Source organism: Dioscorea cayenensis, chromosome 3 (genome assembly GCF_009730915.1).
Source record: "Dioscorea cayenensis subsp. rotundata cultivar TDr96_F1 chromosome 3, TDr96_F1_v2_PseudoChromosome.rev07_lg8_w22 25.fasta, whole genome shotgun sequence".
NCBI classification, from domain to species: domain Eukaryota; kingdom Viridiplantae; phylum Streptophyta; class Magnoliopsida; order Dioscoreales; family Dioscoreaceae; genus Dioscorea; species Dioscorea cayenensis.
In genome coordinates this window covers 2,072,671-2,092,434 of record NC_052473.1, presented here as the reverse complement: position 1 = coordinate 2,092,434, position 19,764 = coordinate 2,072,671, and the positions used below count along the sequence as shown (strand labels likewise).

The 19,764-nt window shown below is 38.2% G+C and overlaps 3 protein-coding genes across 3 annotated transcripts; 2 read left to right on the top strand and 1 right to left on the bottom strand.

The window, feature by feature from the left end:
- Window positions 1-13,215: 13,215 nt before the first annotated feature.
- Window positions 13,216-15,333, bottom strand: LOC120252563 (disease resistance RPP13-like protein 4). The gene is made up of 2 exons (XM_039260744.1): window positions 14,428-15,333; window positions 13,216-14,319 (listed from the first exon to the last, which is right to left on the bottom strand). Exons 1-2 carry the CDS (start codon window positions 14,668-14,670, stop codon window positions 13,327-13,329), a joined length of 1,236 nt encoding a protein of 411 aa, XP_039116678.1. The 5' UTR covers window positions 14,671-15,333; the 3' UTR covers window positions 13,216-13,326.
- A 950-nt stretch (window positions 15,334-16,283) lies between these two features.
- LOC120252555 lies at window positions 16,284-19,308 on the top strand. The gene is made up of 2 exons (XM_039260737.1): window positions 16,284-18,646; window positions 19,225-19,308. Exons 1-2 carry the CDS (start codon window positions 16,539-16,541, stop codon window positions 19,247-19,249), a joined length of 2,133 nt encoding a protein of 710 aa, XP_039116671.1. The 5' UTR covers window positions 16,284-16,538; the 3' UTR covers window positions 19,250-19,308.
- Window positions 18,651-19,713, top strand: LOC120252572. Its single transcript, XM_039260751.1, has one exon. It carries the CDS (start codon window positions 18,724-18,726, stop codon window positions 19,567-19,569), a length of 846 nt encoding a protein of 281 aa, XP_039116685.1. The 5' UTR covers window positions 18,651-18,723; the 3' UTR covers window positions 19,570-19,713.
- Window positions 19,714-19,764: the final 51 nt, after the last annotated feature.

Below are 19,764 nucleotides of genomic sequence, written 5' to 3'. Positions count from 1 at the left end.
GAACCGGTTGAACCGGGAACCGGCCGGTAAACCGGTCCGATTACTCACATAAAATAGTAATGAACCGGGCCGGCCGGTTCAACCAGTTCAACCGGTGAACCGGTTGAACCGGACCGGCTAATTTATTAATTTAAATTATTTAATTGGTTTATTTATTTTATAATTAAAAACTTAAATAAAGTTAATAAACTTATTAAATTGGTCCAAATTTCAAAAAGGCAAAAAAGTTAAAAAAATAAAAATAAAAAACAAAATGCCGCAAGATATTAATATATTATGATTTATTATCATTAATTTATTATAATTAACTTATAATTTTATGCTAATCAATAATTAAATCATTAAAGTTAAAGTATTAAAGTATTAAACTAAACATTTCAATGGTTTGGTTTTTATTTTTTAATTATTATTGTTGTTGTATACTTGTATACTTATATTTTATTTAATTATTTATTTTTTAATATTTGTTGTATAGTTATATCCTTGTATGTATGTATATTAAAAATTTTAATTTTATATAAAGTTGAGACTTTGTGACCTTATAAAGGTAATTTAACTTTGTCATATCTAATTTTGTATTTTTTTATTATTTTTTCTTTATTTTTGAAGTTATTTTTTACTTATTTTTTAATTTTTTTAATTTTTAAGTATTTATTTATTTGAAAAAATTAATTCCGGTTGAACCGGCCGGTTCAACCGGTTCAACCGGTTGGACCGGAACCGGTTGCCTAACCGGTTCGACAACCGGTCTGGTTATTAAAACATTGGCAATCATAAACACTAGGATTAACACGTACAACATGACAACTTTTCCAGTTGAAGTCTCATTTCGAGTTTCATAATACAATAATGGATGTTGAAAAGCTATTGTATGAACTTTAGTCAATCATAACAAAATTTTATAATTTGGTTTATAGCATTATTCCTTGACTCTTTCTTCCCTCATATGGAATGTAGATAAACAAATGTTTGGAGGATTGAATAAGTAGGAAAGTGGTGGTGGAAGCTGATGTGCGGTAACAACTGGTGTGGGGGCCTGGTCTTCTATGCTATCTATTTCGAAAGGATCCCCTGCTGGAATCTGTTCCATAAGCAACCTAATCGGCGATCCTTCTTTTGGAATGGAATTCTACACTCCTTCCCTGCGTTTAGGTTGAATTTGATTACCACTGTGAATGATGGTTCCACTACACTTTTTTGGTTGGACAATTGGCTTGAGGGTCGTGCTCCTGCCAACATCTGGCCACATCGTTTTAACTTGTCCTCGCACAAAGAAGGCACGGTTAGGGATCTGGTGGGTAGTGCTGCCTGGCTACCGCTGGAGGATTATCCCTCTTTGCGATCTTTACTTGATAACCTACGAACCCCACGGAGTTCTGGCGGTGATCGAAAGCGCTGGGGCCTGTCCCCCAATGGTGGCTTCTCTATTAAATCCTTATATTCCTTCCTCATCGATGGGGGGTTATGTTGCCCCCGGTCGCCCATTATCTTAAAGGGTAGCTGCCCAGGAAAGTTAACCTCTTCAACTGGCTGGCTTGGGAGGATAAGATTCTCTCGATGGAGAATTTGGCACTTAGAAGATGCAATTTTGTTTCCTCAACTACTTGTGTCATGTGCCATTTTGATGTTGAATCGACTGATCACATCCTCACTCAGTGCCCTGTTGCTTCGCATGTTTGGAACTTCTTCGGACAATTGTTCGATGTTCGATCTAGTCCTTCATCCATGCGAGATCTGTGGGGTAACTGGCGTAAATGCGTAATAACTTCAAGAGGCCGTTGTCCTTCTTTTGGGACCTATTAGCTAGAGCCATTACTTGGAATATCTGGAATGAACGAAATGCTCGCATTTTTTCATCTTCATGTGCTTCGATTACTTCTATTATTGTGAAGATTATTCATATGTTTCTCATATGGCTAAATGCAGTTCCTGACTCTAAAAGAGCAAAGTTGGACGAGCCAATAAAGAAGATCAAGCGGAGCCTGGAGTTCGTTTCTGCTAGGGATGTGGGGTACCATGTTCCTCCGGAGGATAGTTCTTATCCGGGAGATGGGTAGTGTTGTTGTCTTTTCCTGGGGTTGCCCCTTCTCATGATTGGGCTTCTCCTTTTTGTGGTTTTCTGCTGGGTTTGTTGTTGGTCCTCCCATTTCTTGTGGGTCTGATGTCCTTTTGTTGTAATTTGTCTTTGTTTTTCTAATGAATGTGGTTTATCCACCTTTTATCAAAAAAGTAGGAAAGGAAGAAGTACTGGAAGAGCTGGGGTTTGGAGTGATTATTTTATGTGTAAATTTAAACCTTGATTTGAGTGATTTATCATGTTTAGTTATAGCAATTGTGTTTTTGGCTGTAGTTAATATATATATAGTTAAAAATAATGGTATTTGTTAAATTCTTTGGGGGTGTGGGTAATTTTTTACTTTTATTGGTTATTGTCACGACACTCCCGATCGCACCAACAAGACAGAACCCTTACAGTTATCCACTAGAAGGTAGATAAATCCAACAATTTTTTGCTTGAGGAACAGTAATTTATCATTTGACCAAGCATAGTGAAGTTATCATTTGTGGCATCAATGAGTCATGTATAACTTCAAAAATTTCTCCCTAAAATTTTAAATAAACTAAAAGCCTTTTTTTTTATTATTTAAATCCAAACCACCCAAGTGATTATCATTGCCCAAATGCTTTGAGAGGCCTAGTGTTATTATATTTAAGGGCAAATTATTTATAGATTCCTAAACCTTTATAATCTTTCAATTTCATTTACTTTTCAGTCCTCTGTTTGTCATTGCATTACTTTTAAACCCCTCCATTTAGCCCTTCCTATTAGGTTTTATGAAAACCCTGAAATACCCTTTCTTTTTCAAAAGCAGTTATTCACTTATTCCCAGATTCTTGATGCTTCTAGACACAGGCTTTCTTTTTGCAAAAGCAGTTATTCACTTATTCCCAGATTATTGATACAGGCGAAGCAGACATAAAAACCGGGATCAACACAATTTATAAAGTGAAAGCATTTATTCCCAGATTATTGATACTTCTTGGCACAGACATGGCATACATGAAAACCGTGGCAAACACAATTTATAAAGTGGTAAGCATCTTGTTCTCAAATTATTGATCCTTCTTGACACAGGCGTGGCATACATGAAAACTGGGATCGACATATTTCACAAAATAACCCACAAAATAGCCCTAGGACTAACACACTTCATAAAATAGCCCACAAAATGGCCCTAGGATCTTTGCATCACCCACATGGATGATGTGATATACTGACCGGGTGCTGAGTCAGTGTTGACTGAGCTTTTTTAAATAAAAAATCGTGATTTTTTGCATTTTAACCCCTAAATTATTTTATAATCAATAACTTGATTTATTCTTGGGTTTTTTAACCAATTTTTTTTTAATTTATTAGTGTTTTAAAATTTATTAAACTTTTAAATAACTTTTTAAACAATATATAAGTGTGGTTTTATTTAAATCCCAAATCATATTCAAATATATTCTTTAAAATTAATTTTTTAATAAATTAAAAAAATTACATAATTTTTTTAAATAAAATTTGGGTTAAATAATCGAAGGAAAAAGTTAATTTGTTAATTATAAAACAAATAAGGGATTTAAATAAAAAACACACGTGTCTGTCTCTAATGATGATCGTTGAAGTATCCTTAAGAAACGTGCTAGAATCGGCTAGAATATGGAAGAAAACCTATCTCCAGTCGCTCAGATCTCTTGAACTCTTGCCTCTCTACCTTATTTGGCAAAAGAATCTTCCCGAATTTAAAGAAAACTAGTGTATTTATAGTGATCGGATCCGCCACGGCCTTACCACGGGTAACTAGGCTACCTGACATTAGTTTGTTGTATTTTTGTGATGACTGTATATTTGGAAAGCATGCAAGAAAGCCATTCTTAGTAGGTAAAGCTTGGATAGCCATAGAATGTTTACAACTTGTACATGTAGACTTATGTGGTCTAATGCATGCAGAGTAAATGGGAGGAAATAGATATTTCTTGCTAGTGGTGGATGACTTTAGCAGCATATGATGGTTTTACTTCCTCAAAGCAAAAGAAGACACATTTGGATGCTTCTTGAAGTATCAAGTTCTCGTTGAGAGACAGTTAGGGAAGAAGGTCAAAATCTTACGCACAGACCTGGGTGTAGAATTCTTGTCACCAGACTTTAAGGAACATTGTGAGAAGTTTGGAATAAGGAGGGAGTTGACGGCTCTGTATGCACCCCAGTGGAATGGAATAATGGAGAGAAAGAACATAATAGTAGTTGAGAAAGCTCGCAGCTTGCTAAAGTCTACAGGCTTTCCCATCTCATTTTGGCCAAAAGTTGTGATACAGTGGTGTACCTAATCAATGTTTTACCCATTGATGTTGATATGCCCCTTGTATATCTGCAAGTGCATGGGTCATAAAAAGTAGTAAAGTGTATCCAATGAGGGATCAGGTAGTCAATTCCATAGGGATTAGCAAGCTTTCGGTATTAACTGATCTTCCAATATCTAGTCGGCTCAATGATTGAAGAAAGGTTCTAATCTATGGATCTAAAGAAAAGATAAAAGAAGAGAAGAGAAAATAAAGATGAGAAGATGAGATGAATCTAGCAGATAGCAGTGATGAGGAGTAGCACCCTGGATTAATCCCCTAGTGCAATAGGAGTGACTATCCCACAATGACTATCCGGTACATCCTATGAATTCTATGTGTGCTCTCAAACCTTGTCATATCTTTGACAATCAAATATGCCAAGGTCTGCAACTGTATCTATGGGAATCATGCAAATTTAGTTTTGTAACCACCAATGGTATTTACAACTATGGTAATCAACACACGACAAGGTCTACAATCTCATCTACACAAATCATGCACATCCAGTTATAGGACATCAAGTTTTAACATAGAAAACAATAAAACTCCATAGACATTGTCAGCGAGTAAATCAAACTACAAATTAACATATAGGTTCATGATCTAGGGCACCAGAGACGGTTAGCCCCTCATAGGTTTACGCAATATGGAAACAATAAAGAAAACAATCAAATAGAAATCCATAGACTCCCTATTGCTACTCAATCGATCCAATTGCCCTCCTAAGAACAGTCTGATGGTTAAGCTCCACTCCCAATCGTACCTCTCAATCCTTGCTTTGATCTTTAGAAGGATGGTGGTGAAGGTCACCCAAAAGTCGCCTCCAAATCCCCAAGCCGACCTTTAAAATCTTAACTTTGCACTTTAAAAAGAAGTTTTTGACCCAAGCACGAGCGTGCTTGGGCAGTGCTCTTTGCTGCTAGATCTAGGGTTTCAGCATCAATTGATTTTTTGCCAGTAGAGAAGTGCATGACCCAAAAGCATGCCTGTGCTTAGGCCATGCTTCCATAAGCATGATTGTGCTCTGGGCATAAAAACTATGCTTTTAAGCCGTTTGAATAATTTTTAAAATCCAGTAATCTGCACGGCTCAATAGCATGGCCGTGCTTGGGCTATGCTTACCTTGGCAAACTTGCACTTAGTCCTTTTGATGACGAAATCACTCCACTAATTCTTCTATTGACCTAAGACTTGCTAATCTGCATCCAGAATGCAAAGATACCCAATATAAACCAATGCTAAAAGACAAGCTAAATATGATAATATGTATGAAATATATACATATATATATATATATATATATATATATATATATATATATATATATATATATATATAATACACTCATCAAATACCCCCACACTTTATCATTACTTGTCCTCAAGCAAACACACTTGGCTCACACAAAGGAAGATGAGTGCATGACTTCTAATCTCAGAAAAGTAGAAATTTTGTAAAGTGTAGCGAGACTCTAAGTGGTCAGTCTATAAATCAAATGAATGCTTAATAAAAATTTTTGCTCTTACTTCGTACTCTCCATGTGTGTGTGAAATACCCTAGAGAATGTGCCCCATGTGCTTTTTGGAGTGACCTAACTAAACAAGAACTTATTCTTAACTAACTAACTCACTAAATGGGTAGTAGCTTCATACACTATAGAGATAGCCATTTATCTCGGTAGGTCATTAGGTGTATACATGTAATACTCAAAATTTGACTACTCAGGAGCAACTATCACTCTTCTAAAGCAATAGCTCTTTCTACCATATTTTGTAAATTATTTACAAGAACCTGATAGGACATCCCATAAAGGATTTGACTTTTTGAGTTTATTACACCTAAGTGTACATTTTTTTAACAAAGAAAATAATAACTAAATGTCTTTTAGCTAGAGTCATATCTTAACGCAAGTGGCTCCACAAATAGGGTAGAGTGATAGAACTTAGGTTTCCAAAGCAAGAGTGAAACTACATTTAAGCTCAAAAAAAGTACACTAACACACTCAATGTCCGCCTAGATATAGAAATCCCTAACCAAGAATTCATCCATCGTCCTAAGTCATGCATTATCACAATAAACACAAATAAAGTCCTTTCCCACACTTGAATCATACATTGTCCTGAAAGTATAAAATATATGCAAGATAAAAGAAATTAAGGACTAGTAAAAATTGAGGGAAAGTTTTGGGAGGACTGCCCAGAACACGAAGAGTGATGTTGCCGCTCTCAATGTGTATTCCTTAATCCATTCAACCACACATCCTAAAATGTACAAAAAAATAGCACAAGTGAAGCTCAAGCCAACAAAAGATATCATAAAATACAAAAAGAAATACAAAAAGCAAAAGCTGAAAGTAAACAAACCAAAATGCCAATTTAGCAGGGGATTCCCCTTGCTAACTGATCAAAAGTACAAATACGAAAATAAAATTCTACTAGTCTAGAAATAGAAGAAAAATAGAATAAAGTAGTAGGAGAATCATAATGCATTGCTTTCTCTAGCGGAGTCAGATGTTGAATCGTCAGTGGCCATGTCAGTTTTGTCCATCCCCACATGGCGTGGATGACCAGTTGGAGATGTTGGTGGGGGTGACAGCTGGATACTGTGATGCTCAGCTATCCTCATCAAATTCCTTATCAGCTAATGCCGATAATGAGGAGACCTTGTAGATGGCATGACATGGCTGGAGGAAGCTCGAGCAGGAGGAATTCTTGGAGTCCTCTGGGCAACGACGATAGGAGGAGACTCAGGGGTTTGGTCAGCAGGGGCAATAGGCTCACAGATGCGAGATACTCAATCGCCTGAGCCATCCAGGGTTCACGCAGCATCGCCGTAGATCTTAGCATGTCTAGGGTAATAGGGGTGCACACGCCTGCAATCCTCATCCACTAGGTCTCCTTTAGAATGCCCATTCCCCGGATTAGCCGGGTTATGTAGGGACTTGTGAAGAGGGCGCTAACTTGAGGATCAGTCCCCTGATGTTGGATGTTGAGGGCCACCTTGTGCCCCAAATGTAGGGCCGCCTCCACCATGCCGAGCAAGAACTTGAAATCCCACCGGTTGATGACCTTAGAGAATTTGATCAGGTAAGAGTTTAGAGGACTAAACTTTTTTTTAAGGAGGGATGAGTTTGTGGGCCCCACCAAAATCTTTTTTAATTTTTAATGTTGTTAGACAGTTACATTTAAATATTTATTTTTTATATATTATGTTTCCCTAGCCACGTCTCCTTCCATTATCTCACGCTTTTCATCTTTGTCTGATTTTGTATTGTTGTTTAAGAAAAATGAGACCTAGCATCTCTCCCTGGTTACGATGTGGTTTCGACAATGAAAATGAGGAACTTACCTCCGTGGGTGCTTGATTTCAAGTGGTTGAGGTAAGGTTCTGATTTATTATTATTTTTTCTCTTTCTTAGGATTGTTTGTGAAGTGATTCTAGTTTGGGTTAGGGTTTGGTGAGAACCTTGATTTGACTCTCTTGTTCTCATAACTTAGGTTAATCTTGTAGAAATTCTTTAGTCTCGGATTCTATTATGATCATCTTAAAATTGATATCATCCTGGATTAGAAGGAAATGCCTGAACCATCCATGCTTCTTATGTGAAGGATTTGATTTATTTGAGGATAATATTCAGAAATTCGTTGTTAGCATAGCAGAGACCCCTATTTAATTTAGGAGACTTAGAGATTGAAATTGGAGGAGATTGATGTACAGAATTTGTAGATCTTAATCTTAGCTAGCTTACTGCAAAACTTCAGATTTTTTGCATGTGTATGATGTAAGTTACAACCTTTAAATTCATTTGCCGCGGATTAGAGTTAGAGTTATTGAATTTTTTTGACTTTAGAGTTTGAATTAGATATAAAATTATATAGGAAAATTGTAGAAGTTGACATTATCTTTGGATTTGCAAAAGTTTAGAATTCATGCCTCTGTATCTTTTAAGTTAAAGCCATATTACTATACTTGTGCTCAAATGACATTTATGCAGAAAACATGAAGATAGGCTAGAAAATTTCATTGTCTTATAGTTGGAATCAAAATGTATTCTCAGTTAGAAAGTTGTTCCATTTTGAGTTAGTTATCTGCTCCTAAAGTTTGATTTTATTTGAAGGTTTATGCTGTGAGATATTCTTGTTAGATGGGTATGTCTAAATTTTCTTATTTACAAATAGGTTTACTCAAATTCATGGTTTAAATTCTATATATAGATCTCAAATCACTGTGAAATTTGAACATGTTATAGTTGTAGATGTCTAGTTTTCTTAGAAGTAGAAATTCTTGATTTGGATTGTAATTCACAAAGTTATGCCGTTTTCTATCATCAAGAGCATGATGGAGTTGTTTATTAACCGCTTGACTTTTGTAGCTTCATGGGTGTCATAAATTTTGCTTGCATATCTTTGGATATTTTTTTTATTTTTATTGTTAGTAAATATGATGGGGTTTCATCCCAAATATTGGATTCCCTGAGAGAAATTGATTGGTATGAGTTAGAGTTTTTGGATGTTAGACATATAAATATCTCTACATATAAATTATGTATATATAATACATACAAACTTTTCATTTTCTGCACTCCCAAAATTCCTTGGGAAAATTCTATTTTTTTTATTTAATATTTTAATGGATTACATTTTTGTTAGTTAATCATTTTGATGACTGATTTTGTTATATTGTTTTATTTGAATTATTGTTGTCACATATTATCATTGACTTATTTTGATTTAATTGGAAATATTTTAATTAGAAAACAAGATCACCGAATTTCAGTATTTCTACGCTGACAATGATTTTGAACTCGACATACTTCTGGCATGGAAACTTGTAGTTTCCGAATTAACTTTGCACTAACCTTGCCTTTGTGCATTAAACACTGACCTTGTCGACATGTAACCCTGTTAAGAAACTATAGTTTCTCTCGTTTCCATCAGTGGAGAATAACTGCTTCTGGTAATTTGGCTACCAAATTTAAATATATGAATTCTGATGTTTTGTTTTATTATTAGTTATTTGGGGGGACATATATGCTCATTCATTTTATAAATTATATTTTTCTAGAAATATTTTGATTTCTATGATAAAGTATGATTTTGAAATTTATGAAAATTTTCTGTGATCCAGGTATTTTTAGTGGGTGCTTATTGGGCTATCGAGCTCATAAATAGTTGTTTTTTCATTTTTAGATAAGGAGTGTTGTGGATAGCTTAGTGGGGACCGTTGAGCGAACATTAGTTGGCTAGCATGTAATCAGTTCTTCTCCTTGTGAACTTGGAGCTTTTATTTGTTTAAACTTTGAGTCTTGAATTTTTAGATTTTCCTTTGATCAATAGTTGTAAACTTGGTTATCGTATCCGGTGAATTCTTTTTGTTTTAGTAAAGTTGGTACTTTGTTATATTTTATTGGTTAGAGACAGATATTGAGGCCTTGTGTGCCCACTTGGTTTCGGCTTTGTGAGTATGCGGACGTTTGTCGACACAGTCTGGCATGATGAAGACGTTGAAGGTGGAGCTGATTGTTTTGTTTCAAACTTAAGACTACCCATTCTTTTGGTGGGTTTCAGTCTTTTTCAAGCTACTTCTAAAATGGATGCATAAGCAAATGCTTTAGTAGTGGCTATTACCTGCATTAGCAATAATAATCTTTCAGTTCAACATATCTTCATTCCTTTTTCATGATCTCCTTGTTGTTATTAACGCTACATACTATTTTAATGATTGGAGGTCTAATCATTGGGTTGATACTATTCACAATCTACTCATTTTAACTGGCAATAGAAGAGGCCAAAGACATCAACAAACTCTCACTAGATGAGTTGAGCGGTTCACTATAAGCTCATGAAGTTCAGATAAATCGAGGAGTGTAGAAGATTAGTGAAAGAGCATTGCATGTGAAGGGAGAAACCTCTAGCATGAGAGATGGTTGTCGAGGTTATTTTAGAGGCCGTGGAAGATTCTATAACCGTGGCAGAGGTCGCACCGGAGATAGAGGTAGACGCTATGAACCTAGACAAGATCATGAAGCTTAGAGGACTCAAAGGAGTGGAATACAATGTCATCATTGTAAGAAGTTTGGCCACATTAAGGCAGAATGTTGGTATAGGGAGAGGAATCCTGATAAAAGTGCAAATGTTGTAGCTGAGAAGGAGCAGGAAAGCAGTGTTAGTAACCTATTTATGGTAAGGAATGAAGATGAGGGTCTTGATGAGTCAGTTTGGTTAGTTGATAGTGGTTGTTCAAACCACATGACTGGTTTGAAGCATTTGTTCAAAGATCTTGATGAATCATACAAGGGGAAGGTTTTCTTAGGAGATAACAGGGAACTATAGGTCGAGGGGAAGGGAACAGTTGCGTTCAACACCAAAGAAGGAAGAATTAAGCTCCTACATTATGTGCAATTTGTTCCAATGTTGGCGCATAATCTTTTGAGTGTGGGACAGTTAGCTTCAAGTGGATATTTGGTTGAATTTGAAGGTGATAGCTGTACAATTAAAGACAGGCACACAGGTTGTCAACTTGTAAATATCCAGAAGACTAAAAATAATACGTTCCCACTTGAAATTGGGAGAGTTGGCAATATTAATGTTGCTGTAAATGCCTGTGAAAATTATTTACTTTGGTATGAACGTTATGGGCATTTAAATTTGAAGGACATGAAGTTGTTGAACTAGAGAAGAATGGTGCAGGGTCTACCTGAGATTAAATGCTGGGATCTTTGTGAGGCTTGTGTCTATAGCAAGCAATCCAGAGAATCTTTTCCAAGAGGGAGAGCTTGGAGAGCAACTACAAAGCTAGGATTGTCGCCAAAGGATATGCTCAAATGCCAGGGATAGACTTTGATGAAGTCTTTTCTCCTATTGCTCGTATGGAGACTATTAGATTGTTGTTTGCATTGGTTGTACAGATGAAGTTGCTGGTCTATAATCTTGATGTTAAGTCAGTCTTCCTCAATGGTGAGATTATGGAAGAGGTGTTTGTTGATCAGCCGGAGGGATATGAAGTGCCGGGAAGTAGTGGAAAGGTATACAGGCTCAAGAAAGCTCTTTATGGCTTGAGACAGGCCCCTAGAGTATGGTACAGCAGAATAGATTGCCATTTTTTGAAGCACAGTTTTAAAAGGAGTGAAATAGAGCACACTTTATACATCAAAAAGCATGGAGAAAATGGGTTATTGTTAGTCTGTTTGTATGTGGATGATGTGGTGTTTATAAGTTCATCCACAATTCTGCTGGAAGATTTAAGAATGATATGAAGAGCACATTTGAGATGACTGACCTTGGGCTGGTAAATTATTTTCTTGGCTTATAAGTAGTTCAGACTGAAGGTCAAGTTCTTATCATTCAAAAGAAGTTAGAGACTTGCTAAAGGAGCATAACATGTTAAACTACAAATCAGCAATCACCCCAATGAATGTAAATTAGAAACTACAATCTGATGATGGCTCATGAAGTATATTAATCCAGGGAAATATAGGAGTTTGGTTGGAAAATTAATGTATTTAACCAACACTCGGCCAGACATCTCTTATGCAGTGAACTTGCTATCAAGATTCCTAAATAATCCTACAAAGTATCACTTTTTTTTTTTTGATGGAAGAACCCCGAGGGGCTAATTTATTAAAATAAAACTAAAAGGACAAAAGAAACAACAAACTAGGAACTATAAGAAAAAGAAGAAACTGATACAATTAGAATTTAAATCCAGAATCAATGAAAGCCTTCATTATCCAATGAGGAAGGTCTTGTCCAAAAAGGAAGAGGTTGAGTGCTGAGAAGCTGAATCCATGAGTGGCCAAATTGACGGCAAGGAACTTCCAGTTCCAGGTCCTGGGAATGCAATGAATGGTGGGAGAGCCAACTTGTTCTTTGGATTTGCAATGCTGTAGTAAAAGTATCACTTTGGTCTTGCCAAAAGGGTGTTAAGGTACCTGGCTGGAACAATTGATCATGGTTTGCTCTATTTTCATATTATAGAGTGGAAGTTGGAGGGTTTTTGTGATAGTGATTGGGGTGGTTATTTGGCAGAGAGAAAGAATACATCAAGGTTGGTGTTTAAGCTTGGAAATGGAACTGTATCTTGGAGTTTGAAGAAGTAAGATATCATTGCACTTTCTACAACTGAAGCTGAGTATATAACAGCCAATTTTGCAGCAGTTCAAGCCATATGGTTGAGAAAATTATTGGGGGACTGTGGATGTTTGCAAAAGAATCCAACTGTGATTCTGTGTGATAATATGTCTACAATAGCAATTGCTAAAAATCAAAATCCTACTTTACATGATCAAACGAAACACATTGATATAAGGTATCATTACATTTGAAGTCTGATTACAGATGGGATAATTTTCTGTAGCATTGCAAATCCAAAGAACAAGTTGCTGATATTTTAACGAAGCCGTTTACAGCTCAACAACTTATTCACTTGAGGACAAGACTGGGTGTTTGTATTCTCCAATCAAGAGGGGGAAATGTCAAGCATTAATTGGTGCCTTGGTGGTCAAGATTCTGATTGGAAATTAATGTTTTGCAAATAGTGATGCTGCAGTAATTGAGCTAATGAAAGGGCTTGAAGGTCTCTTCAGTTATTGACTGTTGAGAGTTGAAAAGTCAGTCAAGTTTTTTTATCACTTTATTATGCTGCATGTTGTCTTTTTGTATTAGGATCAGTTATATGCTACCATATGAATGAATAAATATACATGGTCTCCATCTTCTCATTTTTCTGCTGTCTTATTTTACACTCCTAAGTGGATCTGAATTCTCAAATCACCACAACAGCCCAAAAACTTACCTGTTTTTTATTTTAAGAAAGGCATCACAAATCTCATATCATAAGCAAACAATTAATTGATAGATACACTCATGATTCCATTGAAATGCAATGGATTATGGATGAATGAATAATACAAACACATGCATTCGACGGTAAATCAAAATTTCATAGCTTGCGATTAATTGATGGCAAGTTTCTGCACTGATGGACTTCTAGAATCGTCAGACGTGGGAAAACTTTGAGCAAGTAAGGTTCTTGCATCGTAAAATCAGGAAGATACCTCAAGCGCAACACCTGCACAGAATTGAACTCTGTTCCCACACCAAGACGACGAAAACGACCTCCCCTGATGTACAGCTTCTGCAACTTGGGAAATTTCTCAGGAGTCAACCACTCTGGTGCTCTATTATGAGGGAAACAGCGCAGGTCCAGCTTATCCAGATTGGGAGGAGGAGACAGGTTGAATATTCCTGCGGTTGACTTGCCAGACAGTGCCTTTCTCACTCCGTTTGACGGTGTTGAGGCTGTAGCTCCCCATGTGATTGTCAGCGAACGCAGTGCCGTGAACTTGGTTAGTTCATGGAATTCCCTTTTCTTGCCGGCAGAGTCACGGCCTATGCGGATACTCAACTTCCAAAGATTCTGCAAGCTGGCAAGCTCCCAGAGCCGGCATGGATCTTTGCTTGTTGAGTTCCCAATCACAAAGCCTTTCAGCACTCGAATCTTTGTGAGGGAATGGAGCCCCTTTGGCATGTGATCCAACAAGTAACATTCAGACACGTCCAAGTATGTTAGTTTTTTGAGCATGGTGACCTCAACTGGCAGGTTCTCCAAATTATGACAAGCTCGGAGGTCCAAGATCATCAGGTCAGTCAGCTTGCCAATGGAGGGTGGGAGGTAGGTGATGTTTGAAATACCTCGGAGGCTGAGGTACCTCAACTTGTTGAAATCTGCCAACCAATTCAAGAGTTCAGCGCTTGCAGCTTCAATGTGGTGCTTGGGCGAGGTTTGCCATCTCCCAAGCTGCATCACTGCAGCATTTTTCATCGCCTTGAATCCGTTCTCCTCGAACCTCAGGTTGTGTCTGTCCACGTTGAAACATGTCTTGAAATTATGCAGGACGAAACCACTGGAGGTTGTCGGCCGTTTGGTGCCTTGCTGCGGTGAATATTTTAAGCAAGCACGGGGAGATGATGTGAGATCTTCTATCAGCTCCCTGGAATCATTGAAGGTGAAAGCTTTTTTTTGCACAGCAAGAGTGATTACCTGTTCTCGAATCCATTGCTCCACCTTCAAGTGCTTAACCTGTGAGCAATGCTTCCTATTACCACGAAGGATAAAACCCTTACTGATGAGGTCTTCGATGCACTGGTCTCCAACCTCCTCTGCTGTGCTGTCACCATTTGGGGTAACAAGTCCCTCCCCAATCCACCAGTGGATCAACACCCTCTTTTTGATGATCGAATCCTGTGGGAAGATGGCTAAGGTAAGCAAACATCTTTCTAACATCGGACTTAATTTCTCATACTTTTTCGCTGACTTCAAATCGTCGCGTGGCTGAGTCTGTTGGGAAGTGAAGCTCGGTGGTGGATGAATTGGTCTCTCCTCCTCCTCCTCCTCCTCCCAACACAAGAGTATCACTAACCCTGGATGATTTACAGTTGAGCTGGCCAAGTGAACCAGTCACGTGTTCTCTTACCTCAGAGATACTCTTGTGGACGTCTTGGAGAGAAGGGAATGCTATACTTTCGATATTGTCTTCCAAGATGTTGTCGAGCTGTTTGGCGACGACGCTGATTTTATTATCAAGGTCTTCGACCCAAAACCTCTTGTGTTTGGAAAGCGTCCACGATGAGCAGCATCTCTGTCTTGATCTCTTGCAGTAGGCCGTCCAAAATAGAGAAGCCCGTGCTACTGCTATCTTGGGCAGAGATCTTGGACTTGGCGTCGGCCACCTGCTGCAGCAGCGGTGCAACAACGTCTCCTATGATCAATCCTCCCTTCGACATGACTTTCCAAAAAAAAAAATTCACCGGTGAAATTGTCGAAAATGAAAGACTAATAATATACAGCTCATCCTCCTGGCTTCTGCCCTTCCTCCTGGACAGTGGACAATAAAGTTGCTTTTTTGCTCATGTTTTTGCAGGGACAAGGGACTAGGGTCATTAAAGGCCAAACATAGATGAGATTTTTAATAACTCAATTTTGTATTATTTTAAAAATATGATAAAATTTATCCATCTCATTACATATAACATGCATGTATATATATATATATATAAACTTATTAAAATTTTTATATAAATTTTATTGGGTCAAAATCACATGCTTTATAAATAACTCATTAACCACTCAAGCATAAATACATTTTTTTAATTTTAAATATTCAAATATTCTATTTCACATTAATTTTAAGTATAGAAAATATGAAAAATAATAAACCTTAGATAACATGAAAAATAGGTTCATTTCCATTAAGCCACAAATATTTGTGTTTTATAATGCTATGGTTATAAATTTTTTTTTTTGTAATGTATGGTTATAATGACATGTTGTAAGTTGGTTTTCTACAAATTTACTGATATGAAGTTGATATGGCGTTTAAAACCACCTTAAATATATTATTATAGATACACATGCAACCAGAAAAAATTTAAATAATTTTTATATTTTAAAAAAATTTTATGATCATAATATTATAAAATTAAATATTTATTAGGACCGGAAAAATGAACCCAGTAAAAATAGACTCCTGGCACTGAGAAAGAGCTTTAACCCTTACTAGCCCTGTTGGTTCTGTGTTTGGCAGAGACCCTTACCCATTGTGGTAAAGCCCCAAAATGTTATGACAAAAACAATGCTAGTGGGACTATATGGAACTCATCTCCCCTCGATTTGAAACCAAAGAATACTCTGGTTCCAGCCTATTAAATTTTGACATATATCCACAATCGCAATAGAAAAAATATAATAACATCATATGGGACACTTGTCAGAATATGATAGGTTGAAATTAATGTATTCTCTAGTTCCAGAACTACAGAAGGTGAACTCGGACCTTATGGCCCAAGTTTTTTCCTATCAACTAAACGTGGATATCAATTATCGTTTATATTTTGTCGGGAAATTATTGCTAAATGCCTGCCTTATCGACTTTTCCATCAGATGCTGACTCGTAGAAGTAAAAGGTGAGAGGAAAATGGACAACAGCCGGAGATGGGAGCTTATTTTGTCTTTTCCATCAGATGCTGACTCGTACAAGCCATCGTTGCAGGTTGGGAGTGAACCGAGTCGCAAAAGATAGAATCAGACGATTGCATTGCATCTGAGGAGGGAAGAACCATACTGAAAACTCTAGCGATTGAATTAGAGGAGAAATGGAGGTGTTGCTCTTGTGGTTGAAGAGAATATGGAATGCTTGGAATCTCCAGGCATTCATGCTGGCAAGCCTTAGCTTGCAAATCATCCTTATTTTCTCAGGCAGCCTCCGGAAGCGCAACTCCTCATGGTGGGTAAGCCTCATCCTCTGGTCGGCCTACTTGCTCGCCGACTGGGTGGCCACCTTCGCCCTCGGCATCCTGTCCAAAACCCAAGATGACCATGACTGCAAATCTGCGGAGCATTCTCTCAAACAGAACGCGGAGCTCCTTGCTTTTTGGTCACCTTTCCTTCTGTTACACCTCGGCGGTCCAGACACCATCACAGCCTTCTCCTTGGAAGACAATGAGCTTTGGATGAGACACTTGCTAGGTCTGGTCTTTCAAGTCTGCGTGGCCCTCTATGCCTTCATGAAGTCCTTGCCAGATACTCGCCTCATAGTTCCAGCTTTCCTGATGTTCCTCGCCGGAATTATCAATTACGGCGAGAGGTCCTGGTCTCTCATGTGCGCCAGCGTCGACGGCCTGAGGAAGTCCATGGTAACACCCCCTGACCCTGGCCCAAATTACGTCAAGTTCATGGAAGAGTACTCTTGCATGTCAGCAGCCGGCCTCCATGTAGATATTGTAGTGGAGAATGAATCCGAGCCCAACCCACTAGCTCTCGACACCGAAGAGGAGGACATTAAAGATGTCGAGCTTGTATCCAAAGCCCACTATTTCTTCAAGACATTCAAGCGCCTCACGGTGGACCTTATCCTCACATTCCATGACCGGAACGAGAGCCTGTCCTTCTTTCTCAAGCGTTCTCCGGATCAAGCGTTCAAGTTGATTGAGTTTGAGCTTTCCTTCATCTACGAAGAGCTCTTTACCAAAGCCACCGCGCTTCATACTGTGGCCGGTCCCTTCCTCCGCTTGCTCACTTTTTCGTCCATTTTCTCTTCGCTTCTCTTCTTCTTCTTCACCAAGAAGCATGGTTACGTGGAGGCCGATGTGACCATCGCTTATATATTGCTGGTTGGTGCTCTTGCTCTCGAGAGCTACGCCGTTGGTCTCCTGTTCTTCTCTGAATGGACCTTTCTCCACCTTAAAAAGCTCGGATATGACCAGCTGTCCGATAAGGTGTTCACAACAATCTCTTGTTTTCGACCAACGAATAAGCCGAGATGGTCTAATTCCATGGCCCAATACAGCCTCATCAGTTTCTGCCTCGCTGATGACGAGTCTTCAGCATTCAAAACTACGCTGAAATCCATCGGCATGAAAGACACCTGGGACAAATACTGGTACACGACGTACATTCCGGTGACCGATGAGCTCAAAGAATTCATATTCAAGGAGATCAAGGGCAAGGCAAGCAGTGCACAGGATTCTAAAAGTTACAAACGTTTCAGCGATTACAGAGGTGAATGGGCGCTTCAGAAGAAGGGCTACCGCAAGGAGTTGGGCTGGAGCGTGGAGGTGGAGTTGGACGAGAGCATTCTTCTGTGGCACATTGCCACTGACCTCTGCTTTTACTCCCACAAAAATGAACAATCTGAGCCTGAGAGAAACCGTGAAAACGAACAATCTGAACCTGACAGAAATTGTGAAAACAAACAATCTGAACCTGAGAGAAACCTTCAGATGAGCAAGGCTCTATCAGACTACATGTTATATCTACTATTAGTTCGCCCTTCTATGCTGACTGCTGGGATTGGGCAGGTCAGATATGGGGACACTTGTGCTGAGGCTAAAATCTTTTTCCGGCGTGGTGAGGCAGTGCTTGATCAACAGCAAGCTAGTGAGAAGCTTCTGCTGGTGGAAACCAAAGTGCCATCAGTTCAAATTAAAGGAGACAGAAGCAAATCAGTTCTGTTTGATGCATGTGTACTTGCAAAAAAATTGCTGGATTTGAAGACAGGGAGAAGGTGGAGGATAATCAGTGCTGTTTGGGTGGAGATGCTTTGTTATGCTGCAATTCATTGCAGAAGCTACTTCCACATGAAGCAACTCAATAGTGGGGGAGAGCTGATCACGTTGGTCTGGCTCCTTATGGCCCATTTTGGGTTAGGAGATCAATATCGGATAGAAGCAGGGCATGCCAGAGCCAAGCTTATTGTGGACAAGTAATGCTCTGATTTTAAGCTCTTCCATTAATACAGTTGTATGACTATGCAAATATTCTGTTCATTTCCATCTCTTTATGAAGTCAGATGTGTGCATGCCGTGGTTTTTTTTTATACAAATGCATCTCAATCACATGCACAACCTGGAAGCTGCTAATGAGTTATACAATGATGGAAATCATTTGTTGATCAACTTTTGTGCGTCAGTGCTTGTGAATCGGCCAAAGACAACGAGTCCACCAAAATGTTTGTTTGGATTCCATCCTATGACAAAGAAGTGTATAGTGGTAAGGTTCTTTTACCGTCAAATGAACCATGTAACTGAAAGCTATGATCTGGGATGTGAAGTATTCACTCTCGGTACATGGTCATGGAAATCTGTTGGTAGCATAGATTGTTATCTGACTGGCCAGGGAATTAATGCTAATGATTATCTATACTGGACAAAGGGTGTTAACACTGTCATACCTGACCAAATAGTTGCTTTTGATCTAGAAAGTGAGAAGTTCAACTCAATTGCCGTTCCTGATTTTTTGAGCTACCAGATTATTGTTCAGGGGGTTATGTTTCTTGTGCAGCTGGAAGGGAAACTCTGTGTGGTGAATGCTCCATATGATTCTCCAGGTTCTATGGATGCGTGGATGCTAGAGGATCCAATTAACAATGTTTGGATTCACAAATTTTCTATTTCTTTGCATTCTATACCTGGATATCGACGGCGGCCTGAGCCTGTTTTCATTCACAATGGAAGAGTTCTGTTGAGATGGCTTGAGAAACTATTTTACAGGAGTCTGGATAATGAGCAGGAAGATACTGAGTGCGTCTACACTGATAACTGCCTGAATAGTTCTGCAAAAGCCTATGCTTTTGTGGAGAGCTTGGTTTCTTTAGACAGTGAAAACCATCATAGCTTCATTTCTTAACAATTTAAGTATGTCATTTGATTCTCCTTAGTTTTATGCTGAATATTTGATCATTTGTGTACTTGTCATCTGAAATCAATATAATTACCACCTCTCATTGTTAATAAATAAGATGAATCAGTTCTGACTAAAGTACATCTGATCTTTTTGGTAGAAGGGAAGAGGGAATCTTTGTATAGTATGTACAACATCAAA

Excerpts from the sequence above, each read along its gene's own strand:
- LOC120252555 (XM_039260737.1), top strand. The coding sequence starts at position 16,539 with ATGGAGGTGTTGCTCTTGTGGTTGAAGAGAATATGGAATGCTTGGAAT. Across the intron at positions 18,647-19,224 it reads GCCAAGCTTATTGTGGACAA|CTGGAAGGGAAACTCTGTGT; the intron begins GTAATGCTCTGA and ends TTTCTTGTGCAG.
- LOC120252572 (XM_039260751.1), top strand. The coding sequence starts at position 18,724 with ATGAAGTCAGATGTGTGCATGCCGTGGTTTTTTTTTATACAAATGCAT.
- LOC120252563 (XM_039260744.1), bottom strand. The coding sequence starts at position 14,670 with ATGTTAGAAAGATGTTTGCTTACCTTAGCCATCTTCCCACAGGATTCG. Across the intron at positions 14,320-14,427 it reads AGCAATGGATTCGAGAACAG|CAAGGCACCAAACGGCCGAC; the intron begins GTAATCACTCTT and ends TATTCACCGCAG.